General features: G+C 47.6%; 1 protein-coding gene across 1 annotated transcript; it reads right to left on the reverse strand.

The window, feature by feature from the left end:
• Window positions 1–37: 37 nt before the first annotated feature.
• On the reverse strand, window positions 38–27,883 carry LOC145351445 (protocadherin-18-like). The gene is made up of 6 exons (XM_080201037.1): window positions 27,611–27,883; window positions 20,067–21,613; window positions 10,116–10,204; window positions 8,161–8,327; window positions 2,873–3,347; window positions 38–314 (listed from the first exon to the last, which is right to left on the reverse strand). Exons 1-5 carry the CDS (start codon window positions 27,873–27,875, stop codon window positions 2,875–2,877), a joined length of 2,541 nt encoding a protein of 846 aa, XP_080057163.1. The 5' UTR covers window positions 27,876–27,883; the 3' UTR covers window positions 38–314; window positions 2,873–2,874.
• Window positions 27,884–27,971: the final 88 nt, after the last annotated feature.

Consider the following 27,971-nt stretch of genomic DNA (forward strand, 5'->3'; position numbering starts at 1 on the left):
GACAGGAGACACTTAGCTCAATGATTATGCTGGAAGTTTCTGCTGTTTTGATTCATCGCTTCAACACCCATTCAGTGACCGCACCTGCCCCCCCCTCCCCCCCCTCCAACAACAGGGAGGGTGTCGGAGCCTCAGTGCTAAATCAGAGAGCGTCCATCTAGACCAGGTATTCCAAGCAGCAAGGTCATGAACTCCTAGAACCATTGGTTTCTTCAACTTTGCACCCAATTTCCCCTCAGGAACCAACGCGACTTTTGATGAAAGACCAACCTCCTCCAGATTCGTCCAGCTCTTCACAAGAATCGGCATGAGATCTACAACAGAAAGTAAATGTGTCAATACTATACAGACCAAGGTGCCAGGCTCATGAACTCTCTTCCATGTTTAATGCACAACTGGAACTCCAACATGGGGCAGCATAGTGGTTAGCACTGCTGCCTCACAGCGCCAGGGACCTCCGTTCGATTCCCAGCTTGGGTCGCTCTGCAAACTCCACACAGACAGATGTTCTCTGTCTCTGCGTGGGTTTCCTCCAGGTGCTCCAGTTTCCTCCCACAGTCCAAAGATGTAATGGTTGGGTGGACTGGCCATGGTAAATTGCTCCTCAGTGTCAGGGGGACCAGCAAGGTAAATACATGGGCCTACGGGGATAGGGCCTGGGAGGGATTGTGGTCGGTGCAGACTCGATGGGCTGAATGGCCACCTTCTGCATTGTAGGGATTTCTGCGAGAAAGCAGCAGTACTTGGGATTTTCAGTGCAGGCACCTTCCTGACACACATACCCACCCCCAAATACACACACCCCTCCACCAGGGAGCCTCCCACCCTTCTTCATATCATTCTCATCAACATATCCATCTTTTCTTCCCCGCGTAGTTGCCCAGTTTCCCCTTTACATGCATAAAGAACAAAGAAAACTACAGCACTGGGACTGGCCCTTCAGCCCTCCAAGCCTGCACCAAGCGTGCTGCCCAACTGAACTAAAACCCCCTACCCTTCCGAGGACCCTATCCCTCTATTCCCATCCTATTCATGTATTTGTCAAGACACCTGCTAAAAGTCACTACCGTATCTGCTTCCACTACCTCCCTCGGCAACAAGATCCAGGCACCCACTACTTAGTGTAAAAACCTGCCTAGTACATCTCTTTTAAACCTTGCCCTTCACACCTTGAACCTATGGCCCCAATAATTGGCTCTTCCACCCTGGGGAAAAAGCTTCTGACTATCTACTCTGTCCATGCCTCTCATAATCTTGTAGACTTCTATCAGGTCACTCCTCAACCTCCACTGTTCCAGTGAGATCAAACCAAGTTTCTCCAACTTCTCCTCATAGCCCACAGGGGACAGGACAGACCCGACTGAACTCATGGGAATTACAGCACTTCCAACAGTGCAGCACTTTCACTGCACCGGGAATGTCGGCCTAGATCGTGGAACGTGAGCATAAATGCTATCAGACAAGACAGGAGAAATTACAAAACAGATGAGAGTTGACACAACAGTCTCTGGCAACTCGCCACGTTTGAAAATGTTTTCAACAAGCCTGAAGGTACATTGGATCATTTATGTGGAAAAGAATCACTTTGGAAACTCCCGGGAGGCTGTGCGTGTGTGTGTCACTCAGTTTGTCCATGAGAACGGTACTAACACAGCCACACCCTGAATGAACCAGAGGAAACACCTGGCATGGATGCCAATAACAAGTCACTCGGTGCAAACAAACCGACCCACTCATCATTTATCGAAAGGAAAAGGCTATGAGAAAGAATAAAGGGTGGGGGCCGGGGAGAAGAGAGGTAGTGGGTCCAATTAGATAGCTCCAGTGAAAAGTTGGGGCAGTAAGATGGGCCAAACAGCCTCAGTCTGTACTGTACAGATGATTTGAAGAGTCATGTTGTATCCATTGTACATAGAGGGGTAATTCTGTTACCCATTGTAAAAGGGACAGATCACACATCATCTTCCTATCAGTGGGTAAGGGAATTTGGAACATAGAAATAGAAGCAGGAGTAGTCCACTCAGTCCTTCGAGCCTGCTCCACCATTCATTTTGGTCATCGAATTCAATATCCTGATTTCGCCCCCCCTTCCCTTTCTCCCATATCCCTTTAGCCCCAAGAGCTATCTCTAATTTCTTCTTGAAATCACACAATGTTTTGGCCTCAACTACATTCGGTGGTAGTGAATTCCACACATTCACCACCCTCTGGGTGAAGAAACTTCCCCACACCTCAACAAAAAGGTGGAAGAGAGAACGTCCGGAGTGCGTGGGGTCCTTAATTATGTGGCTGCTTTGCCGAGACAGTGGGAAGTGTAGACAGAGTCGATGGATGGGACGCTGGTTTGCGGGATGGATTGGGTTCATTCAAGACCTTTTGTAGTTCCTTGCAGTCTCAGTCAGAGCAGGAGCCCATACCAAGCTGTGATACAACCAGAAAGAATGCTTTCTGTGGTGCGTCTGTAAAAGCTGGTGAGTCGCAGTTGACATGCCAAATTTCCTTGGTCTCCTGAGACTGTAGAAGTGTTGGTGGGCTATAGTGTCGGCATGGGGGACTAGGAGAGGTGGTTGGTGATCTGGACACCTAAAAACTTGAAGCTCTCGGCCCTCCCTACTTCGTCCCCATTGATGTAGGCAGGGGAATGTTCTCCTTTTACGCACCTTCTAGAATGAAGAATTACACCAGCTGTTCAAAGGTGATCAGAATCTATTTAACGGGCAACAAGAGATGGCCGATAAACGTTAGCCTTGCATGTGACACCCACATACCTTAAACTAAAAAGCAGTTCTTGGTATCAATCAGTTAATGGCAGGGGAAGCGAGGAATAACGGCATCACCAGCAATTTTGAATACTTAACAATCACTCACTCACCATTAAACCAGTTGATGGAAGTCCAGCTCTGTCTCCTCTCGCTGTTCTGTGGTCTCCTGCACCACAGGGAGATGTCTGCCTCTATTGCTGGGAACACTGCACCCAGGAAACCTGCCCCCGCTCACGTCCCCTTCCCCATCGCTGGAGACACTTCTCCGGCCCGAGAGTTTTAGAAGCAGCTCAGGGCTCGACTCTGCGTAGGCCTCGGCTTTCTGTGACAGCAGGAGCTGGAAAAGGGCACTCATCTCCGTCAGAAGGGACCCTTTGACAGCCGGCTCCTCCATCCTGGGATAAAACTCCAGCGAATCCTTGCCAAAGGTGGAGAAGGTGTTCTTCTCACTGGCGCAGCTGGGCGGAGAATTCTCGACCACCTCGGGCTTGAAGACATTCTCCTTATAATCAGATGGCAATGGTGATGGCAGCATCCAACAGAGATCCTCCAGGCTCAGCTCCTCACCTGTGCTGGCCCTCAATCCTAGCATTGAGACAGCAACAGAAAACAAAACAGTCACAATCCTGTTCCAACTACATGATATAAATCTAACTATACTCATCAAGGTGAAAGATCTGCAGAATGAAATGCTGCACATGGTATCTAACCCTCTGGAGTTAGCTGACCAAAGTAAAGCTCCCTCTACACTGTCCCCATCAAACTCTCCCAAGACAGATACAGAACAAGGTTAGATCCAGAGTAAAGCTCCCTCTACACTGTCCCCCATCAAACACTCCCAGGACAGGTACAGCACGGGGTTAGATACAGAGTAAAGCTCCCTCTACACTTTCCATCAAACTCCCCCAAGACAGATCCAGAACAAGGTCAGATCCAGAGTAAAGCTCCCTCTACACTGTCCCCCATCAAACACTCCCAGGACAGGTACAGCATGGGGTTAGATACAGAGTAAAGCTCTCTCTACACTGTGCCCCATCAAACACTCCCAGGACAGGTACAGCACGGGGTTAGATACAGAGTAAAGCTCCCTCTACACTGTCCCCCATCAAATACTCCCAAAACAGGGTACAGCACAGGGTTAGATACAGGGTTAAAGCTCCCTCTACAGAGTCTGAAGCAATGTCCCTCAGAGAAACAACTGCTGCCACATCACTGATATTTCCCCCTATTTTCTACACATTTTCTGTCCAATTTCCCATTTGGGAGATATTGATTATTTAGTCAGGGCTAATTGAGCTCTGGCGAAGGGTCAAGGTTATCCAAACTCAAAACACTGGCTCTATTCTCTCTCTACAAGCACTGTCAGACCTGCTGAGCTTTTCCAGCATTTTCTGTTTTTGTTTCAGAGTCCAGCATCCGCAGTATTTTGCTTTTATCTGATTGTAAACAATGAACTTGTGGCTCTGGCTTTGAATCAGTCATGAGGTACTGAGTTCAAATCCAGCCTTGTGACTTTTGCAACTAAATTCAGTGAAGCTCTGCAGACTAAATGTATGCGTTCAGGCTTTATTTCCCCATCATTCTTTCATGGGGTGTGGGCGCCACTGGCAAGGCCAGCATTTGTAACCCATCCCTAACTGTCCTTGAGCTGTTGAGAGTAATTCAGTCATTTCAGAGGGCAGCTAAGAGTCAACCACATTGCAGTCTCTCACAAGCCCAACCAGGTAAGATTCCCTTCTTTAAAGGGACATTAGGGAACCAAATAAGTTGTTATGACAGTCAATGATAGGTAACAGTCACAGTTAGCATGCTACGGTGCAGAGGGACCTGGGGGTCCTTGTGCACGAGTCGCAAAAACCCAGTCTGCAGGTGCAGCAGGTGGTCAGGAAGGTGAATGGGATGCCGGCCTTTATAGCGAGGGGGATAGAATATAAAAGCAGGGAGGTCTTGCTGTAACTGTACAGGGCACTGGTGAGGCCACAGCTGGAGTACTGTGTGCAGTTTTGGTCACCGCACTTGCGGAAGGATATATTGGCCTTGGAGAGTGTATAGAGGTGGTTCACTAGGCTGATACCGGAGATGAGGGGGTTGAGCCTATGAAGAGAGACTAAATAGACTGGGTCTGTACTCCGAGTTTAGAAGGATGAGGGGGGATCTTATAGAGACGTATAAGATAATGCAGGGGATGGATAGGGTAGAGGTAGAGAGATTCTTCCTGCTTAGAAAGGATAGCAGGACTAGAGGACACAGCCTCAAGATAAGGGGGGGGGGGGGGGGGGGTGCGGGGAGGGGGGAGGACAGTTTAGATCAGAGTTGAGGAGGAACTTCTTCACTCAAAGGGTGGTGAATCTCTGGAATTCTCTGCCCGTTGAAGTGGTGGAGGCTACCTCGCTGAATATATTTAAGTCACGGGTAGATAGGTTTCTGATAGACAAGGGAATTAAGGGTTATGGGGAGAAAGCGGGAAAGTGGAACTGATCCACTTCAGATCAGCCATGATCTTATTGAATGGCGGGGCAGGCTCGAAGGGCTAGGTGGCCTACTCCTGCTCCAATTTCTTATGTTCTTATTAGTTATGCAGACTGGAGTTTTAAATTCCAGATTTTTATTAACTGAGTTCTTTTCATCTACAGTGGTGGGATTTGAACTCATGTGTCTGGAGCATTAGCCTGTATCTCCGGATTATGTTCTATTTCTTATGTTATGTTCTTATGTTCTATTACCAGGCCGGTGACATTACCATAATACTACCATCTCTCCTGCATAGATTCATAGAAACCTTACAGTGCGGAAGGAGGCCATTTGGCCCATCAGCCTGCACTGATAACAATCCCACCCAGGCCTCATCCCCATAACCAGATATATTTACCCCGCTAATCCCTCTAACTTCCGCATCCCGGGTTACTAAGGAGCAATACAGCATGGCCAGAACACCTGACCCACACATCTTTGGACTGTGGGAGGAAACCTATGCAGACAGAGGGAGAACATGCAAACTCCACACAGTCACCCAAGTCAGGAATCGAACCCAGGTTCCCGGCGCTGTGAGGCAGCAGTGCTAACCACTGTGCCATAAATAGGCTGGTCTTCCCTTGAGTACAGAAAATGAAGGGTTGCTCTAATTCAGAAGTTTAAGCTGAAGAGAGAAATTGATTTGGTACATAGAGAGAAAACAATTTTCCACTTGTGGGAGAAGATTCCAGAACCGGTGGGGTTGGCATAATTTAAAAATGAGGGCCAAGCCCTCGAGGGGTGATGCCAGATCCCCCTCACTACTGAATCTACTACTCACTCCACCAAAAAAAAAACTCTTCGAGCCAATAATCAATGGAAAATTTCAAAACTGAGTTTGATAGAGGTTTGTTAGACAAAAGATGACAGAACGAAGGAGTGTGGATGGAATCAGTACACGGATCAGTCGTGGTCTTGTCGAAACGTGGAACAGTATCAAGGAGCCGAATGGCCTCATTCTGTTTCCATGACAGCTGTCAAAGCATCATCAAAATTCAACCGCCTCCCAACTGCTCTGGGGACATCTCGGCATCTGCTCGCCCGAAGCAGTGCGATTTCAGGAACATAGAGGCCGACCGGTCCCTCATCCATCTCTAGACGCCACTCAAGGCAGCTTAACACATTAGCTGGCGACCCATTCAAGACAACCAGCGAGTCCTCTGGTGGCGTGAGTGGCTTTCCTGTGCCAAATGGACACTCGGGACGTCTTTAATCAGATCATGCAAGCGTACGCTCAGATCAGCAAAATACTGCGGATGCTGGAATCGGAAACAAGGAGAGAGGGCGCTAGGAAAACTCAGCAAGTTTGGCAACATCTGTAAGGAGAGAGACAGACGTTTCGAGCCCTTTTGTCAGAATGGAAGGGAGGGTGAATGTGTTCGATATTAAAGTGTAGCAGTGAGAGATTGCAACAAGATGCAGCCACTGGTGTAGGAGAGGGGAACTGGGGGTTTGCACGTCTGAGATATTTAAAATCCAAATGTACCGTTTGCATCACAGCTTACTAATTACTTGAGACAGCAAGAGCCCTCTATTTTGCACAAGGATAAGAGGAGACTCTTCAGCCCTTTGAGCTTGTTCCATCACTGCTCAGTGAGATAGAATCCTATAGTGCAAAGGAGCCCATTGAGTCTACACTGGCCACAATCCCACCTAGGCCCTATCCCCATAACCCCATGCACTTACCCTAGCTAGTCCCCCTGACATTAAGGGGCAAATTAGCATGGCCACTCCATACGTCTTTGGAGTGCGGGAGGAAACCGAAGCAGCTGGAGGAAACCCATGCAGAGACTGGGAGAACATGCAAACTCTACACAGACAGTGACCCGAAGCTGGAATCGAACCTGGGTCCCTGGTGCTGTGAAGCAGCAGTGCTAACCGCTGTGACACCCAACCTTCCTAGTTTCACTCCAGAATGGTCTGGCTCCAATTTCTAGGCTTTGTCTCCTGGTCCTAGTTTCCCCAACCACTGAATCAGCAAACACAAAGTAACAAAAAATAAGGAATGCTGAAGGAAATTTCCCGAGTTCCAACAAGGTGGTAAAATCGATCGAATTCTAACAGCACGTGCACACTCGAGGGATCCGAATGCACTGTTTACAATGCTGGTGGGTCAAGAATAAAGGATCCTGAAAATGTTTGTACTGTTGGAATATAAAATAAAAACTCAATCTAAACCTTAAAAATAAAACCAATGGAATGAAACAGAAAATAACAGCCAACACACACCTCAAAACACATTTAATGGAACGTCAGAGGGAAATCGAACTGTTTTTCAGAGACTGGTTGCTGTATTGTTCACTGGCCTTACTGACGTTACAGTTATCCCTCATTCAGAGCTACAACTAACTGACCAATCCCTCAGCGAGGTGGTGCTCACTCACTACCTGAATCAGCCCATTCTCAGCTTGTACTAGACTACTGTTGTTGTTCTGCTAGGTTTTGCCAAATCAAATATCCCTGACTTTATCATCCACATCCCAGACTATTACTCATGATAGAGAGAGAGAGAGAGACAGAGAGAGAGTGAGAAAACACAGCTGCACCGACAAGAAAGGGGGAGAAAGACACACCGACAGAGAGAAGAGAGACAGACAGATGCAACAAAGAGAAAGAGAGAGAGACAGACACACAGACACACCAGAGAGAGTCAGACAGGCAGATGCACTGACAGAGAGAGACAGACAGACAGACAGACGCATCCTCAGGGAGAGAGAGAGAGAGACACACACACGCATAGATGCACCAGAGAGAGACAGACAGACGCACTGACAGAGAGACAGACAGACACACACACACACACCTTCAGAGAGAAGAGAGACAAACAGACACAATGTCAGGGAGAGACAGTCAGAGTCGGACATGCAAATGCAAAGACTCCTCTCACCTGTTGGTGTTGTCCAGCCACCCTGGGACAGCAAGTCGTTCAGTCCCTCTTCGAGCAGCTGCTCAATGGGCGAGTTTCTGCCAGTGTCGCAGTCGCTATCTCCCTCCTCACTCTCTCCCTGCCCACTGTCCTTCAGACTGGTCCGGTCACTCTCCTGCATCGCAGCTCTGTGACAATGGGGGAGAAAAATAAACGATATGAAAATTGGTAAGCTGGTAAATAGTGAGGAAGATAGCCTCAGATTACAGGAGGATATAGACAGGCTGGCCAGAGGGGCTTATCAGTGGCAAACGGAATTCAATCTGGATAAGTGTGAGGTGATGCATTTGGGCAGGACAAACAAGACAAGGGAATACGTGATGAACGGCAGAACCCTGGGAAACCCCGAGATCAGAGGAACCTGGGTGTGCGTGTACACAGATCCCTTAGGGTAGCAGGACAAGTGGATAAAGTGGTTAAAAAGGCATACGGTAACCTTGTTTTTAAATTAGCCGAGGCACAGAGTTTAAGAGCAGGGGAATCCTGAAACTCCCTCCCGAACAGCACTGTGGGTGTACCCACACCACGTGGACTGCAAAGCTTCAAGGCGGCAGCTCATCACCACCTTCTCAAGGGGCAATTAGGGATGGACAATAAATACTCGCCTCCACAGTGGTGCACCATAGCCTGTAAATGCAATTTTTTTTTAAAAAAATGCAACTTCAGGACACCTCAAAATGGTCCGCAATCAATGATGTACTTCCTGAAGTGCAGTCACTGTTGTAATAGAGGAAACACGGCAAACGATGTGTGCATAGCAAGATCCCACAAACACCAAGGTGATAATGACGGAATGTGTTTGAGTGATAATTATAGAGCCAGAACACTGGGAGGAACTCTCCCCTAATTGTGTTCAAAGCGTGGGCTTTGGGATCAAACTTCTGAGACGGGGGGGTGGAGTCGTGCCTCAGTCTAATGTCTCACCCGAAAGCAAAGCAGCATTCCCTCAGTGTTACACTTGGAGATGGGAACCCACATCTCCTGACCAATGTTTAAAGTTTAAAGTTTATTTATTATTGTCACAAGTCGACTTACAGTAACACTGCAATGAAGTTACTGTGAAAGTCCCCTAGTCGCCACACTCCGGCGACTGTTTGGATACACCGAGGGAGAATTTAGCACGGACAATGCGCCTAACCAGCACCTTGTTCGGACTGTGGGAGGAAACCCATGCAGACAGATGAAAACTTGCAGGCTCCACACAGACAGTGGCCCAAGCCAGGAATCGAACCTGGATCCCTGGCGCTGTGAGGCAACAGTGCTAACCACTGCTTGCAAGTGCCTTTAATTCTGACTGTAAAGGAAGCTTCCAGTTCCACACAGCCATTCATAGAATCACAAAAGAATACAGCACAGATGGAGGCCATTCGGTCCATCGAATGGGCAGCACGGACACAGTGGTTAGCACTGCTGCCTCACAGCGCCAGGTAACGGGGCTCGATTCCCAGCTTGGATCACTGTGGAGTTTGCACATTCTCCTCGTGTCTGCTTGGGTTCCCGCCCACAGTCTAAAGATGTGATGGATTGGCCATGGTAAATTGCCCCTTAGGTGGGCCAAATGGCCTCCTTCTGCACTGTAGGGATTCCATGGATTCTGCTCTTCCAGAGAGCAATCCAGTTATTCCCACTCTCTCTTTCCCCAGATCCTTGTAACCTTCCGATCCTCAACTTTTTTCTCCAGCTCTTCCGTGAAGGCAACTTCTGAATCGATAACCACCAACTGGCCAAGGAGCACATTTGGTATTCTAACTGCTTGCTGCATTAAAAAGGAATGTGCTCATGTCACCTCTGGTCCTCTCGACAATCACTTTAAATTATTGACTGTTCAAGCTTTGTTTTTATTTACTGTAGCTAAAAGCCTCGAAGCACTTCCATCAAAACTCCTCTCGGGTTGCTGCGTTCCGAGGAGAACATACCTGTAGGTCCTTAAATACTTATTTCCTCGAAAATTTGGCTTGGCTTGGAATTGTCCTTGATGCAGCAAGGAGAGCAGCTGGGAGATTTGCTGTAAAACAGGAAAGGACACTCCCCATTAGTATCATTCCATCTCTCTCTGCCTCCCCACCCACCCCTCCCCTCCCCTCCCCATGGCCCGTTCACTCCTTTGCGGGGGGTGAAATACCCTCGCCTGATTCTACCTTTTAAGATCACACTCAGAACTAGAGCTTAGTGAGCAGGAATCCTACCCCTGTACGGTGTTGCTAGAATCCCTACAGTGCAGGAGACCATTCAGCCCATCGAACCTGCACCAACAACAATCCCACCACCCCCAGGCCCTATCCCTGGAACCCAATGTATTTACCTTATTAATCCCCCGACTAACAGTAATTTACCCCACTAATCCCCCGACACAACAGCCATACTAAATTGCCCCAATCAACCTAACCTTGGACTGCGGGAGGAAACCGGAGCACCCGGAAGAATCCCACGCAGACACAGGGAGAATGTGCAGACTCCGCGCACATACACACACACACACACACACACACACACACACACAGATGATCCAATCCAGGAATTGAACCTGGGTCTCTAGTGCTGTGAGTCACCGTGACTACTGGACAAAAGGACAAATTTAAATCCTGTTTGTTTGAGGATTAAAATTTTGGAAAATAGAAAGGTCATCTTCAGTGAAAGTGATCAGGAATCCGCTGGATTATTGCTAAAAAACCCGACTGGTTCACTAATGCTGCTTACCCAGTCTGAACCCATATGAGAGTCCAGTCTCACACCAACATGGCTGACCCTTAACCAACCTCTGAAGAGGCCCAGCAAGAGAGTTTTCACTAAAACTGCTGCCAGTGGTGGGGAACATGAGGAAAAGCTTTTTACTCAGAGGGTGGTGACGGTCTGGAATACACTGCCTAGGACAATGTTTGCCTCACATCCTTTAAAAAGTACCTGGATGAACAATTGGCGTGTCATCGCATTCAGAGCTATGGGCCAAGTGCCGGTAAATGGGATTAGGTAAAAGGTAAGGTATTTCTTGCGTGTCAGCGCAGGCTCAATGGGCCAAAGGATCTCTAAGAACCACAGATCCATAGATAATTACAGCTCAGGAACAGGCCTTTTGGCCCTTCCTGTCTGTGCCGAACCATTTTTTGCCTAGTCCCACTGACCTGCACTTGGACCATATCCCTCCACAGCCCTCTCATCCGTGTACCCGCCCAAGATTTTCTTAAATGTTAGAAGTCTTCTGCACTATATGATTCTGGAAAAGGTGACCCACCGCTACCACCTTCTCAGGGCAACTAGAGACAGGCAGTAAATACAGGCCTTACCAACATTAGTGAGAATTAATTTTTTTTTTGAAACGCAAGTTGAGTTTGAATTTGTCTCATCCATTTGGGGATGGCTACAACAGGTTCAGCTCTAAGATACCTCCTCCCGCCAGTTAAAACGGCTTTTAACTGGAACAAAATAGTCACTCAGATAAAGGTGAGATGGAGGGGGGAAAAAAAAACAGGAAATCAAAACAGGGGAAATCAAGCAACCAGGAGATCAGGTTTTTAGTTCAGGAAGGGATGTATAAATTGTGAATACTAAAGATACAATTACAGATTAATTCTGGTCAAAACGTCACATCATGGTGCTATTCTATGGTACTATCTACAAGATGCACTGCAGCAATTCACCAAAGATTCTTGAGTAGCATCTCCCAAAACCATGACCACTTCCATCTCCAAGGATCAGGGTAGCAGATACACAGGAACATCAATATCTCCAAGCTCCCCTCCAAACCACTCACCATCCTGACTTGGAAATATATGGCCATTCTTTTGCAGTCCTGGAATTCCCTCCCTTACACCATCGTGGGTCAACCCACAGCACATGGACTGCAATGGTTCATGGCACAGCAGCTCATCACCACCTTCTCAAGCGATGGGCAATAAATGCTGGCCAGCCAGCGACACCCATGACCCACAAAAGAAATCCCCACAATGAAGGCAATTCTCTTCCTTAGTCTTTCATGGTTTAAGGCAGCAGCTCATCACTACCTTCTCAAGGGCAATTAGGGTTGGGCAATAAATGCTTGCTTGGCATTTAGGGGTCAGTGCTGGGATCTCTATTGTGTGTAGTATATATAAATGATCTGGAGGAAAATGTAGGTAATATGATTAGTAAGTTTGCAGATGACATGAAGATTGATGGAGTTGCTAATAGTGCCAGGATTATCAGAGGATACAACAGGATATAGGTAGGTTGGAGACAGAAATAATAGATGGAGTTTAATCCAGATAAATATGAGGTGATGCATTTTGGAGGATCAAACTTAGGTATGAATTAAACCATAAATGGCAGAACCCTTAGGAACATTAACATACAGAGGGATCCACAGCTCCCTAGAAGTGGTGGCATGGCATGCTTGCCTTCTTCAGCTGGGACACTGAGTATAGGAGTTGGGAAATCATGTTGTAATTATATAAGACCTTGGTTAGGTCACATTTGGAGTGTTGCATGCAGCTCTGGTCATCACATTATCAGAAGGACGTGGAAACTTTGGATAGAGTGCAATGAAGGTACACTAGGATGTTGCCTCATCTCAAGGACGTTGGCTATGAGGAGAGGTTGAATAAACTAGGATTGTTTTCACTGGAAAGACTGAGTGGAGACCTAATAGAGGTCGACAAAATTATGCAAGGCGTAGACAGGGTGGGTAGTCAGAGACTTTTTCCAAGGATGGAAGTGTCAATTACGAGAGAGCACAGGTTCAAGGTGAGAGGGAGAACGTTTAAAGGGAGATGTGCGGGACAAGTTTTTCACGCAGAGAATGATGGAATTTGCTGCCAGAGATGGTGGCGGAAACAGGCACGTTGGCAGAATTTAAGGCGGCAGGATCTTATTGAAACTTACAGGATACTGTGAGGCCTGGATAGAGTGGACGCGGAGAGGAAGTTTCCACTGGTAGGAAAAACTAGAACCAGAGGGCACAACCTCAGGCTAAAGGGATGATTCTTTGAGACAGAGATGAGGAGAAATTTCTTTAGCCAGTGAGTGGTGAATCTGTGAAACTCTTTGCCACAGAAGGCTGTGGAGGCCAGGTCATTGAGTGTCTTTAAGACAGAGGTAGATAGGTTCTTGATTAATAAGGGGATCAGGGGTTACGGGGAATGGGCAGGAGAATGGGGATGAGAAAAATATCAGCTATGATTGAATGGCAGAGCAGTCTCGATGGGCTGCATGGCCTAATTCTGCTCCTAGGTCTTGTGGTCTAAGAGACATCTAGGTGTGTACATGAATAAGGAGGAAATAGAGGGGTTTGGACCAAGTAAGGGCAGAATGGTTTTTTTTAGTTAGGACATCATGATCGGCACAGGCTCGGAGGGCCGAAGGGTCTGTTCCCGTGCTGTACTTTTGTTAGATCATGTTCGATCTGAATCTGGCGTCAACTCCATTTAACCCCCGACTCCCTTGTTAATCAAGAATCTATTTACCTCAGTCTAAAAAATATACAGTGAACCTGCCTCCATCTCATTTATATCCTTCCTTAAATAAGGAAACCAAAACTGTACACAATATTCTAGATATCGTCTCTTGTTCAACTGTAAACATCCCTTCTTTAATATTTGGTTTCCCTTGCAATAAATGACAACATTCCATTTGCACTCCTGATCACTTGCTATACCTGCAAACTAATCTTTCCTGATTCATCTACCAGGACACCCAGATCCCTCTATACAGTGGCACCGCGATTAGCACTGCTGCCTCAAAGCGCCAGGGACCCAGGTTCAATTCCAGCCTTGGGTCGCTGTGTGGCGTATACACGTTCTCCCCGTGTCTGCGTGGGTTTCCTCCGGGTGCTCCGGTTTCCTCCCAAACTCCAAGGATGTGCAGGTTAGGTGGATTGGCCATGTTAAATTGCCCGTAGCGTCCCAAAATGTGAAGTTTAGGGAGCTTAGCAGGGTATATATGTGGGGTTACAAGGATAAGGCCTAGGAAGGGTGCTCTGTCAAAGAGTTGGTGCAGAGTAAATGGGCCGAATGGCCTCCTTCTGCACTGTAGGGATTCTCAGGATTTTGCAATCTCTCTCTATTTAAATAATTAACACCCCTGCTCTCTGAATAGTGCTGTGGGATCTTCTAAGCCCACGTTTTGAGTCTGTTGGGGCCTCTATTCAATGTCTGAGCTGCAAGACAGTCCCTCTGACAGTGCAGCACCCCCTCAGCACTGGATTGTTCAGGCTGGATTTTCATTTTTAAGTTAAAGTGCATGAACTTTCTCTCCTTCCCTCTCACCCTTTGGGTGCATCAACTGACAGAGTACCCATCCAAATATATTCATTCTAAACACCTTCACAGGTTTGGATTGAAAGAAGTATGATGTGGAGATACCGGTGTTAGACTGGGGTGGGCACAGGTAGAAGTCCGAACACCAGGTTGATTTGGAATCACAAGCTTTCGGAACACTGCTCCTTCACTGTTCACCTGAGGAAGGTGCAGTGCTGTGTAAGCTCGTGATTCCAAATAAACCTGTTGGATTTTAATCTGGTGTTGCGAGACTTCTTACTGAAAGAAGGAGGCAGAGGAATTGTGAAAATTACATAACATGTTGTATGAGAAAAACACGGATCAAAAATGCACGACCTGCCCCGTCTCCCTCTATCGACCCAGAAACAGCCGTTGGCAATGCCTAGGAGTTTTTTAAAAAACTCTTATTCTCACTCAAAATATCAAAACCTAAGAAAACCTTTGTGACTTGCTTATCGCTACATATGGTCATCTGGGGAGATTCCCCTCCTCTGGCCGGAGGCTTGGAGCAGGGTCAGGGTGGTGGGGGGTGGAATCTGTCTAATTAGGTCTCTATCTGGTGGGTGTGATGAGATTTCCCTGTTCAGAAACACGCTCGACCTGAATCATTAATGCGCTCACTTGCCAGTTCAATGAAGGCACTGATCTCTCCTTTACGTTAAGCAGAATCACTCACTTGTGTTAAAAACTACCCACTAGATCACAGTGATTTTTATATCCTATGTCTAAGGAGCATTAAACACTAGTGGACAAAGGGGAAAAGTAATTAAAAGTGCTATTGGTACTTTGACTTTTATCTCAAAAGGGGCTGGAATACAAAAGGTGGATGTGTTAAAATTGTAGAGTGCTCTGGTCAGCCCCATCTCGAATAGTGCATTCAGTTCTGGACACCACACCTCAGGGAGGACACATTGGCCTTGGAAATCAGAACGAAACCAGGGTTAAAAGGATTAAATTATAGGCCAGGTTTCCCAGACTGGGAGAGAGGGAGTTCCAGAGTCTTATTACGCTTTGTGTAAATGTTCTGGTTCTAAAGGTCCTATCCCTTGCTCTGGACTGCCTCCACCTCAGGAAATAGTTTATCTTCATCGACCTCTACTCAAGGGAGGGCCAGTGCGATGTTGTCACTGGAAACATCCAAACCAGGAGCTGCAGGAAGCTCAATTAGCCTCCATAACCCTTGGCAGAACCTTGTACACATCTGGAATAGACAAGCACAGCTGGAAGAACAATGCAGTGAGTGTTGTCCCACTTTATATTCACGTAGGGATGGATCCCGGACCAATTGTTAGCTTTTTGCCAGCAACAAGTTGATAAATCACACTGAGCTGAACAGCTACAGCAGTCAACAAGCTGAGATTTTTCCGATCTGGACATCAGTGGCAAATGGTCAAAGAGCAACTGTAGTGTCTTCCATCCACCACACAGGAATAGGGAGTTCTTGGGGTTCAAATCCCACCCCTGGACAAGATAGCCAAGGAAGATATGCTCATAACACAGCCAAAAATTTTGGTCATCAATCCTGCCAACACACACCAATGACAGGCAGCAAGAGCGAGAGAAACTCCTAGTCAGCCACGTAATAGGAATAACATCAGAGCTTCTACCATCGCCTTCCATAGCTCTAGGTTATAATTTGCATATAAATAATGCAAGTTGCCACAGCAACCTGACTCCAAATGATCGGTGACACACCAGCATGTAGGAACCGTAGGCCCTTTAGATTCTAAATTAATTAGATCAGGATTGATTTTTTTTTTACCTTAACTCTAATTTACCCACCTTAGTTCCACGTCCCTCATGACACCTGACCAACAAAAATCTACCCATCTCAACCCTGAAAAGTCCAAATTAACCCAAATTCAGAGTTAGACTACCATCTGCATCCCTTGTTCTGGCTTCTCCCAAAGGAAATAATGTCTCTTTACGGAATCTCTTTAATATTTAGCATTTCAATTAGATCACCTCTTCGTTTTCCGTACTCAAGGGAATACAAGTCTAATCTACTGCATAACCTGGTCTATAGTCTAACCCTTTTAGCCCATATAATTCTGGTGAATGCTTTCGACCACAAGATATAGGAGCAGAATTAGGCCATTCAGCCCATTGGGTCTGCTCCACTATTCAATCATGGCTGAGATGTTTCTCAACCACCTTTTCCCTGTAATATTTGATCCCCTTACTAATCAAGAATCTATCTATCTCTGTCTTAAAGACACTCAATTAGCTGGCTTCCACAGCCTCCTGTGGCAATGAGTTCAACAGATTCACCACCCTCTGGCTGAAGAAGTTCCTCCTCATCTCAGTTCTAAAGGGCTGTTCCTTTGCTCAGAGGCTGTGCTCATGGATCCTAGTCTCTCCGACTAATGGAAACATCTTCCCCACATCCACTCTATCCGGGCATTTCAGCGTTCTGTAAGAATTCCCCCACCCCGACCTTCCCCCCTAATCCTTTCTGCACTCCAAGGTTAGTATAGGCTTCCTGAGGTGTGATACCCAGAAACGTATGAAGGATTTCATATTTTTAGGGCCTTGCCAAGGCTGTCTACACGTTAAGCATCATTTCCTTCCTCTTTGTATCCCATTCTGTATCAGTGCGTCAGCTTCTGGTAAAACAGGGAAATGCTGGAATATGATGAGCTCAGCATTTATGGAACAAAAGATGGTCTCTCTTTGATATTCAAAGGTATTCCCATCACCGAATCCCCAACTATCAACAACACTGACCAGAAACTGAACGAGAGCACCATATAACTATTGTGGCTAGAAGAACAGTCAAAGGCTAGGAAACCCACAGTGAGTAACTCACCTTCTGATTCCTCAAAGCCTGTCCACCATCTACAAGGCACCAGCTTTTTCCTGGATGGATGTGGCTCCGGCAACACTCAAGAAACTCAGCACCATCCAAGACAATGCAGTCCACTTGATCAGCACCCTACCCACCGCCTTCAATGTTCACTCCCTCCACCACCGACACACAGTGGCAGCCGTGTGAACCATCTACAAGATGCAGTGCAGGAACTCCCCAAGGCTCCTTTGACAACTCCTTCCAAACCCAGAGGACAAAGGCAGCAAACACACGGCAACACCATCACCTAGAAGTACCCCTCCAATCCATTCAACGTCCTGACATACAAATCTATAACCACCATTCATTCACTGGGTCAAAAGCCTGGAATTCCCTCTCTACCTGCACTGTGGGTCTACCTACGCCACATGGACTGCAGCGGTTCTAGAAAATAGTTCACCACCACTTAGGTAAGGTGAACAGTTAGAAGCTTTTTTCCAAGGGCAGAAATGACAATTACAAGTTCAAGGTAATGGGGGAAAAGGTTCAGTAGAGATGTGCGGGGGAAGTTTTTTTTAAACTGAGGGTGGTGGGGGCCTGGAATGCACTGCCAAGTGGAGGTGGTTGAGGCAGGCATGTCAGTGACATTTAAGACTTATCCGGTTAGGCACATGAACAGGCAGGGAATAGAGGGATACAGGAGGTTGGTCAAGACAGAACAACGTGATCGGCACAGGCTTGGTGGGCCAAAGGGCCTGTTCCTGTGCTGTACTCTTCTTTGTTCAATAAATGTTGGCCTAGCCAGCACACATCCCATGAAAGTTAACATTTTTGGTCAAATACCATTCGTTAGAACAGGCAATTTGAAGAGTTAACTCTTGTTTTTCTCTCTCTACAGATACTGCCAGACCTGCTGAATATTGTCACCACTTTGTTTCATTTCAGATCTCCTGCACCCACGGCGATTGGAACTAGTTTAAGACAAGCGATCTACACGGGTCTGCAAATTCCTTTGCTCCTCCACAAGCCCAGGATGCCCACTGATTACGAAGGAACTGAAAACATACAACTCACTGGCAAGAATGGCAGCCAGAGACACTACACAGGGACCATGCAATCTCATCATTCCAGAAGGTTAGGTCCGTTTGACTCATTCATTTTTTTCCTAATTCTTGCATGTTGCTGACAAGACCAACATTTGTTGCACAAACCTAATTGCCCCTTAAATAGTGTCTTGTTTTTAAGAGTCAACCACATTGCTGTGGCTCTGGGGTCACATGTAGGCCAGGTAAAAATGCCTTATTTCATTCCCTAAAGGACATTAGTGAGCCAGATGGGTTTTTCTGACAATCGATGTTGGTTTTGTTAGCAGCAGACTTTTAATTTGAATTTTTTATTGAATTCAAATTCAAAAGTGGTGGGATTCAAATTCAAAGTGGTGGTCCTCGGAACATTACCCTGGGTCTCTAGATTATTAGTCCAGTGACAATGCCACTACACCACCATAACGACAGAGTAATAAACAGCATCAATACCTTGGTGAAACCTGCAATGTGCCCACCCAGAGAGAGACAGAGACATTGTTCTCAAATTTCAAAACCTGTTGCCTGGTGAGAAGCACAGTATCAGGAGTACGGATCCATTAGATTCACAAATGCTGAAAAAATATTTTCTTTATTCTTTCATGAGATGTGGGTGTCAGTGGCAAGGCCAGCTTTTGTTACCCTTCGCTATCTAGAACCATAGAAAATTACAGCTCAGAAATAGGCCTTTTGGCCCTTCTTGTCTGTACCAAACCATTTTTTGCCAAGTCCCACTGACCTGCACTTGGACCATATCGCCCCACACCCCTCTCCTCCATGAACCCGTCCAAGTTTTTCTTAAATGTTAAAAGTGACCCCGCATTTACCACTTTATCCGGCAGCTCATTCCACACTCCCACCACTCTCTGCGTGAAGAATCCCCCCCTAATATTCCCTTTAAACTTTTCTCCTTTCACCCTTAACTCATGCCCTCTGGTTTTTTTCTCCTCTAACCTCAGTGGAAAAAGCCTTCTTGCATTCACTCTATCTATACCCATCAAAATCTTATACATCTCTATCAAATCTCCCCTCATTCTTCTACGCTCCAGGGAATAAAGTCCTAACCTATTTAATCCCTCTCTGTAACTCAGCTTCTCAAGTCCCGGCAACATCCCTGTGAACCTTCTCTGCACTCTTTCAACCTTATTTACATCCTTCCTGTAACTAGGTGACCAAAACTGTACACAATACTCTAAATTCAGCCTCACCAATGCCTTATACAACCTTACCATAACACTCCAACTTTTATACTCAGATTTATAAAGGCCAATGTAATTCATGACTTCATGAATCACTGGGCCATTTCAGAAGGCAGTTAAGTGAACCCACATTGCTATGGATCTGGAGTCACAAGTAGGCCAGACCAGGTAAGGATGGCAGAATTCCTTCCCTAAAGGACATCAGTGAACATAAGAAAGAAATAGGAGCAGGAGTCGGCCATCTAGCCCTTCGAGCCTGCCCCGCCATTCAATAAGATCATGGCTGATCTGAAGTGGATCAGTTCCACTTTCCTGCTTTCTCCCCATAACCCTTAATTCCCAGATGGGTTTTTACAACAATTGATGATGATTGTTATGGGCACCATTGGAGACTAGCTTCATATTCCAGATTGTTCCACCAGGATTTGAACCCGTGTCCCCAGAGCATTAGCCTGGACCTCTGGGTTAATAGTCAATGTTTCTCCAGAGATCTGCGGGTCCCACACAGCCAGCAGCTTCCCCAGCTTGGTTTGGGAGGAGCCCTTCTTACCTGGACATGTGGTGAGACGGACGTCAGCTCCAGGGTGCAGTCTGAGAAGCCAGCCATGGACAACCTAACCAGCTCCCTCAGCAACTGATGGTGTTGGGAGTCTCGGTCCCTCCGGAGAGTGGGATAGGGTTTACCCACTTCTGGGCACTTCTCCTGAACGTGCTGGGGTCCCTCAGGAGGAGTGGCAGGGTGGAGCGGAGGGACGGAGAGCTCTCCGGCCTTTGGTCCTTGCCTACTGCGGCCCCCCGGGTGGAGCAGGGTGATGTCGGTCTTCTGGATCTGCTTCAGGGGCCTCTTTGGGTGCAGCTGGTAGGTGGTCTCCGCTTGGCGGCAGTTGTACGCGTGGGCATCCCGCTTCTCGGCTTTGCATCGGAGCCGGAGTACAATCAGGATGGGCAGCAGGGCAAGGAGCAGCACTCCCAAAGAGATCACCGTGACAACCGAGGTGCTCAGCCTCTCACTTGCGCGAGTGGGCTCCGAGGCAGAGGGGAAGGCCAGCGTGAAGTTGGCAACGGAGGAGAGGGGTGGGTTCCCGCGGTCCCTCACACGCACCGAGATGGCCCAATCTTTAGCCAACAGCTCACTGAGGTTGCAAACCGTGGCCTGGACCTCCCCAGTGCTGCCGTTGATGTCGAAGAGCCCCCATTGGCTACCGCCCACCAGCTCGTAGAGGAGCTCACCGTTCGCGCCGGCATCAGCGTCCTCCGCTTTCACCGTGGTCACCGCGTAGATCCGTGGACGTGGATGTGACGGGGACACACTGGGCACAAGCAAACCAGTCTTCCCGGGCGCACATTCCCCGGCAGCAACGGCCAACTCTGCGCCAAGGGACACCGCGATTCTTGGTGACGCCGGGGACACGAAGACAGGGCGATTATCGTTCACGTCTCGAATATCCAGCCTCACGGGCACCGTGGTCCTGGTTGAAGGACGGCCACCATCTCTGGCCTCAACCACAAAGTCCACCGTTCTCAGTCGCTCATAATCAAACGATACCCGGGTGTAAATAATACCCAAGTTGGGATGGATGCCAAGTAATGACGAGGCTGGGGTCCCCGCCACTGGGATGTCCAGAATAGAGTAGGTGACTTGGCCGTTGGCACCAAGGTCACTATCGGAGGCTGTCACCATCAGCAGAGTGGTGTTTGGAGGATCGTTCTCCGCTATGGACACCCGGTAGGCACTTTTACCAAAGACTGGGGCATTATCATTTATATCGGTGATCTTTACCATGAATTGGACATTCTCCTTAAAGACCGGAATCCCTTTGACCACGGTTACCAGCGTTAGACTGTACTCTGCCCTCTTCTCCCGATCAAGGCTGGCACTGGTCACAATCAAGTAACTTCTCTGGTAGCTTCTTCGAAGCTGAAAGTGCCCCTCGCCCTCAAGCTTGCACTCGAACCGGATTCCAGCCTCTGGGTCAGAATTAGGCCCCTCAACCACAGCAATGGTAGCGTTCACCGCAACCCCTTCAGGTACCAGGATAACATGGGGACCAGCAGCAACCAACGGTGTGACGTCATCACCTACAACATAATCCGGAGCTGGAAGATTAAACAAAGTGTGATTCGAGTTAACAAAAAACTGAGACCAAACCATAAAGAGGTGAGGGTGAGTCAAGGCTGTAGGTTTTAAGAAGTGTCTCAGAGGAGGGGAGAGATGGAGAGAAATTCCAGAAGTTCAGACCCAGGCAGCTGGATGCAACCAATGGTGAAGCAATGGAACAATCATGAAATTAGAACTGGAGGCACAGAGAGATCTGACGGACTGGAAGATGTTAACTATAGAGGGCGAAGGACATGGAAGGATTTGGAGGCAAGGAAGGGAAGTCATTCTCTTCCAGGTTTGCACTGGCTTCATATAAACAATATTATTTAATACAACAGGTGTTATTTAATATAACAGGTATTAATTCTCATCAAGAACAGCAGTGCACCTTTTCCTCGTGTTATGGGTCTGTCACTGGACAACACTGGGGTACAGTACTGGTGGGGACGGGTCTGTCACTGGACAACACTGGGGTACAGTACTGGTGGGGACGGGTCTGTCACTGGACAACACTGGGGTACAGCACTGGTGGGGACGGGTCTGTCACTGGACAACACTGGGGTACAGCACTGGTGGGGACGGGTCTGTCACTGGACAACACTGGGGTACAGCACTGGTGGGGACGGGTCTGTCACTGGACAACACTGGGGTACAGCACTGGTGGGGACGGGTCTGTCACTGGACAACACTGGGGTACAGCACTGGTGGGGACGGGTCTGTCACTGGACAACACTGGGGTAGAGTACTGGTGGGGACGGGTCTGTCACTGGACATCACTGGGGTACAGTACTGGTGGGGACGGGTCTGTCACTGGACATCACTGGGGTACAGTACTGGTGGGGACGGGTCTGTCACTGGACATCACTGGGGTAGAGTACTGGTGGGGACGGGTCTGTCACTGTACAACACTGGGGTACAGTACTGGTGGGGACGGGTCTGTCACTGGACAACACTGGGGTACAGTACTGGTGGGAACGGGTCTGTCACTGTGTGATACAGGGGTACAGTACCGTTGGGGACAGGTTCAAATGCTCCTTATCCTGCCTTTTCTAATACCTCCTATTTTAGTTCAACTCCCATCATGTACAGAAGGGTGACATTCAATCCATCATTAGACAATTATTGCCACAGCCCCCACTCTCTTCCCATTGTCCTGCTAATTTCTCCCTAGACCTGACCCAATTTCCTTTTGAAAGTCATTATGCAATCACCCTTCCACCATCCTTTCAGCTGCTGTATTCCACATTGTTACAACTCTGTGGAATAAGACATTTCCTCATCATCCCAACCATCCTTTTTCTGCCAATTCCCTTCACCGTGTCCTCTGGTTACCAACTTGTCTATGATTAAACATAGTTTACCCCTTAATTCGTCCAGTAAGACAGTTCATGATTTCAAACCCTCCGTGCAAATCTTCCCTGTCTGAGAAACTTTTATTTTCTCCTTTCAAGGGGTGTGGATGTCACTGGCAAGGTCAGCATTCTATACCCATCCCTAATTTCCCTTGAACTGAGTGGTTTATTGAGCCATTTCAGAGGATAGTTAAGAGTCAACCACATTGCTGTCACATGTAGGCCTGACCCGGGAAGGATGGTAAATTTCCTTCCCTAAAGGACATTAGTGAACCAGATGGGTTTTTACATCAAATAGACAATGGTTTCATGGTCTAGCTTTCAAGTCCAGATTTACTGAGTTTAAATTTAACCAGTTTGCCGTGTTGGGATTTCGAGGAGCATTAGGCCGTGCCCCTGAATTGCTAGCCCAGTGACATTACCATCACATCACCACCTCCCCAAGATCTTTATCAAATCATAGAATCCCTACAGAGCAGGAGGTGGCCATTCAGCCCATCAAGTCTGCACCAACGACAATCCCACCCAAACTCTATTCATTTACACTAGCTAGTCCGCCTGACACTAAGGGGCAATTTAGCATAGCCAATTCACCTAACTTGCACATCTTTGGACTGTGGGAGGAATCTGGAGAAAACCCACATAGATTGGGGAAGGGGGGAGAAGGAGCATGCAAACTCAACTCCCTCCCTAACAGCATGGTAGATGTACCTGCACCACAGCGACTGCAGCAGTACTGGTGGCCTCTTAAGGTCAAACCAAATAAACAAACTCAAATTCAATTAGGACAAAGTAAAAGGGGCAGCTCCTCAAAAGGAAGGGGAACAGCCTGAACAAAAATAAAGTACAAAGGATACTTAAAAAATGTCAAATTAAAATGTGATTATTAGGGTCAATAATGCACCCCAGCCCCTGCGGTGCCCAACGGGCACAGAAGGCATCAACTGCGCCCGCGGACACCACATGCTCCCTCTCCAGGGACACCTGGCCATGAACATAGCTGTGGTAGAGGGACAGAGTCAGGATGGATGGCCCCCTCGATCACCCGCTGCCTGGACCTGTAAATGGCACGTTTCGCCAGGCCCAGGAGCAGGTTCACGAGAAGGTCGCCATCCCGACCCTCCCCTCTCCGCATCAGGTGAACGGTACTGGTGGCAGCAAAGGCGATTATTTTATTTATATGAAAAGTAAATTTCTAGAGCATCTTACACGCACCTCCTCAGGATGTTCCCAAGTTCCTTACAACCAAAGTATCTTATGAAGAGAAGTCACTTGTATGAAATGGGGCAGTTTTCACACAGCAAGACCCCAAAGCACTGTAGCCAGACACAGGAGACTCTGAAGCCTAGTTAGCAACACCGACCAGATAATCCATGTTTTGCAATGCTTTGAGGGATATACATTGGCTGGACGTGAGGAAGAACTCCACTGGGATAGAGTAATTCCGTTTCCAAAACACCCAAGCACAGGATAAAGGCCAACCATTTAGGACGGAGATGAAGAAATTAGTTCATTTGAAAAGTTTTGGAATTCTTTATCCCCAAGAGTTATGAAAACTTCATTTTAGACTGGGATAGGCAAACTGTTGGTCTTTCAGGGAATCAATGGACAAGGGTAGTGGGTGGGAAAGGGGAGTTTAAGCCCAAGATCAACCATGATCATGTTGATAAGCCTTGTGGTCTACTCCCACCCTGTTTCTTGGGTAACAACAACAACAACTGCAAAGTTCCTCCCCAAGGCACAGACAGTGCTGTCTTGGAAACGTATCACAGTTCCTTCACTGTGGCCGGGTCAAAATCCTGGAACTCCCTCCCTAATAGCACGGTGAGGGTACCGACACCATAGGGACTGTTGCGGCACAAGTGATAGCAGCACATTGCCACCTTCTCAAAGGTGATTAGTGACTGCCACACTCACCAAAACACACAAGGAGATAATGGAGCATCGTGAAGGAGCGGGAGAAAACAATAAGTTGGTGAGGCTTACGAATGGAATTCCAGAGATAAATCCAAGGCAACTGAAGGCAAGTCTACCAATGGTGGATTGGTTATTTTAAAAACAGTGTATACAAAAGGCCAGCAAGTTGACATTTTTCTTGGCATTTGCAGCCTGCAAAAAAAAAAGAGCAGGAAATCCTCAAGTACGTCAGTGTCAGAGACGTCACTTACCTTCAGGATAAGGAGTTAAGGATCTAAATATAGAGCCAAACCAGATTTCTGGACCTTCACATTTAGATCCCAAGTCTACATAGATTAAATCTTTCCAGTGGAATATTCCTACCTGGTGTGGATCAGGAAATCTTTCTAGTGGAATATTCCCAACTGGTGTGGATCAGGAATCATACAGAACGGGGGGAGGCCATTCTGCCCATCATGTCTGTTCCAGTTCTCTTTAAAAAAAGTTATCTAACTAGCCCCATCCCCACACTTGGAACAGATCCCAGCAAATCTCTCCCCTTCAAGGATTTATCCAGTTTTCCTTCCGAAAGTCTCTGTTGAATCATCTTCCACTATCTTTCCAAGTGAGTATTCCAAACACAACAACTCACTGGATAGAAAAATGTTTCTTCTGTGCTGCCTCTGATTATTTGGTCTAAATCTGTCCCCTCTGAGTTATCGATTCTCCTGTCACTGGAAACAGTTTCTCCCTAAATATCCTATCAAAACCCTGCCTGATTTTGAATGCTACTATTAAGCTTTCCCTTCATCACCCCCACTCCAAGAAAATGCAGCCTCAGCTTCTCCAGTATCTCCGAGTAATTTAAGTTCCACATTCCTGGCAAATCTCCCCTGCACCCTTCTCTGAAACCTTGGACGAGCACAGATTTGTGGTCGATCAGATTTCTTACTCTGCAAGGCAAAGGCACAGACACAAACTGGATTTGTGCTGAACTAGTGCCAGACACGGGAGCTCTTTTCCTCACACAATCATTTTAAAATAGCTTCCAGATGTTCTAGCTTGTTAAACTCAATTAGCTGTGAGAAAGCAAGTTCCGCACAGGAGCGAATTTTAATGTTTCTGTTTATTCCCGAGCCAAAGTCGCTTCCCTTAATTCCAATCATGGAATCCCTACAGTGCAGGAGGAGACCATTCAGCCCATCGTGTCTGCACCTACAACAATCCTGCCCAGGCCCTTTCCCCGAAACCCCACATATTTACCCTGCCAACCCCTCTAACCTACGCATCCCAGGACACCAAGGGGCAATTGAGCATGGCCAATGCACCTAAGCCACACATCTTTGGAGTATGGGAGGAAACCCATGCAGACACGGGGAGAACGTGCAGACTCCGCACAGACAGTGACCCAAGCCGGGAATTGAACTCGGATCCCTGGCGCTGTGAAGCAGCAGTGCTAACCACTGTACCATAGCAGAAATATGCACTAACATATCAGCTGACAGTAACCAGAAGTCAGTGCTTGGTGCATTTGACCATGCAGTTTATAATTTGGTTGCTGGAAATAACCTTAGGCCATGCATCGTCGGATATGGAGTCAGCTGCATACTTTCAGTTCAATTTAGTAAAACATGTTTCATAACATCAATTAGTAGGAATCTCTCCATGTCCCTCCTTCAAAAATACCAACAGTAAGGTTACTGATTGTGCACATAGAGTCTTGATGTACACCATTTTCTGCTGGATATTCCTGCCTCAACAGTAACTGTACTTACTCTCATATACAAAATAATTCACACAAAGAGCCAGTACAGGCATGATGGGCCAAGTGGTCTCCTTCTGTGCTGCATGATTCAGTGAAGTCCCACATCCCAGTGAAAGCATAATGAACAAAAGCTGGGCAGAGGGTTCACATAACAGACAGGACATGTACCTCCCCAGTCAGCAATGAAATTCATCCATCTGAGATGCACAAGTTGCCTCAGATGTACCAAGTATGATGCCCCTTATGTGCAAAGCCACTAGACCCAACTGCTGTAAATAGGCACATGCTGAGGACAACATGGGGGCATTTCCAGTTATTTGGGGGGGGTGTCAACGTGAAACCACCAGGAGGAAACACCAGACTCACTTTGTGCACAATATACCTAGGGCGTGTAACCCACAATTGTGAACCATTTACACAGCCAGCTTGGCATTACTCTACCAATTCTACCACCCCAATTTTTTTTCAAAAATTTATTCATGACATACAGGCTTTGCTAGTTGGGCCAACATTTATTGCCCATCCAGGAGGACAATTAAGGGTCAACTTGTCACATGTAAGCCAGACCAGGTAAAGGTGGCACATGCCCTTTTCTGAATTCCTTTCCCTGAATAGTGATCCAGATAGATTTTTTTTTACAACAAGTGACAATATTCCTCATTTGATTCCAGATTTTAATTGAATTCACATTCCACTATCTGCCCTGCTGGGATTCAAACCCTGATGCCAGCATTAAACTGGGTCTTTGGATGAGGAGAGAGGATGATGAGAATGAGGGGGATAGTGGGGGGTGAGGGGAATAGGTAGGAGGGTGAGGATTTGGGGGATTAAGTGGGATGGGATGGGGGGGGGTTGATCGTTATGAACGTTCCTCATTATTAAAGGGATTTTTATTCCTCAGTTGAATCCAGAATGAATGCAGCCCCCTCCAGACCCCCTCCCCTCTCCTGTGTTGGCCTCAGGACCGCTCGGACCGTTACCTGTGCGCCGGAGGCGGCAACGAGCGGGGCCGCCGTTCCCCCAAAGCTCCCGGAGTCTGGGCTCCTGCTCTCGGCGTCTCCTCCCCGCGGGCTCCCGGGTTCCGGCTGGGGTTGGGGATGGGGGGTCCTGGGCCAGTGACCGGAGCCGGTCCCTCTCCTGCTGCTGCTGCTGCTGCCGCCGCTGGTAACCGAGCCCCGGGGCCGGCACATCCTGAGCACAAGCGGCGGTGAGGAAGCAGCAGAGGAGCAGCAGCGCCTGTCCCATTGCGGAGGTCCCGGGCTCGGACTGGGACAGGAGGCGCTGAGCCAGCGGAGGAGGGAGCCGGTGTCCCGGTCCCCGCCCCCGGGCAGGTCCCGCTCC

The sequence above is a fragment of the Carcharhinus amblyrhynchos genome, chromosome 13, assembly GCF_965287045.1.
Source record: "Carcharhinus amblyrhynchos chromosome 13, sCarAmb.v2.hapA, whole genome shotgun sequence".
NCBI lineage: Eukaryota > Metazoa > Chordata > Chondrichthyes > Carcharhiniformes > Carcharhinidae > Carcharhinus > Carcharhinus amblyrhynchos.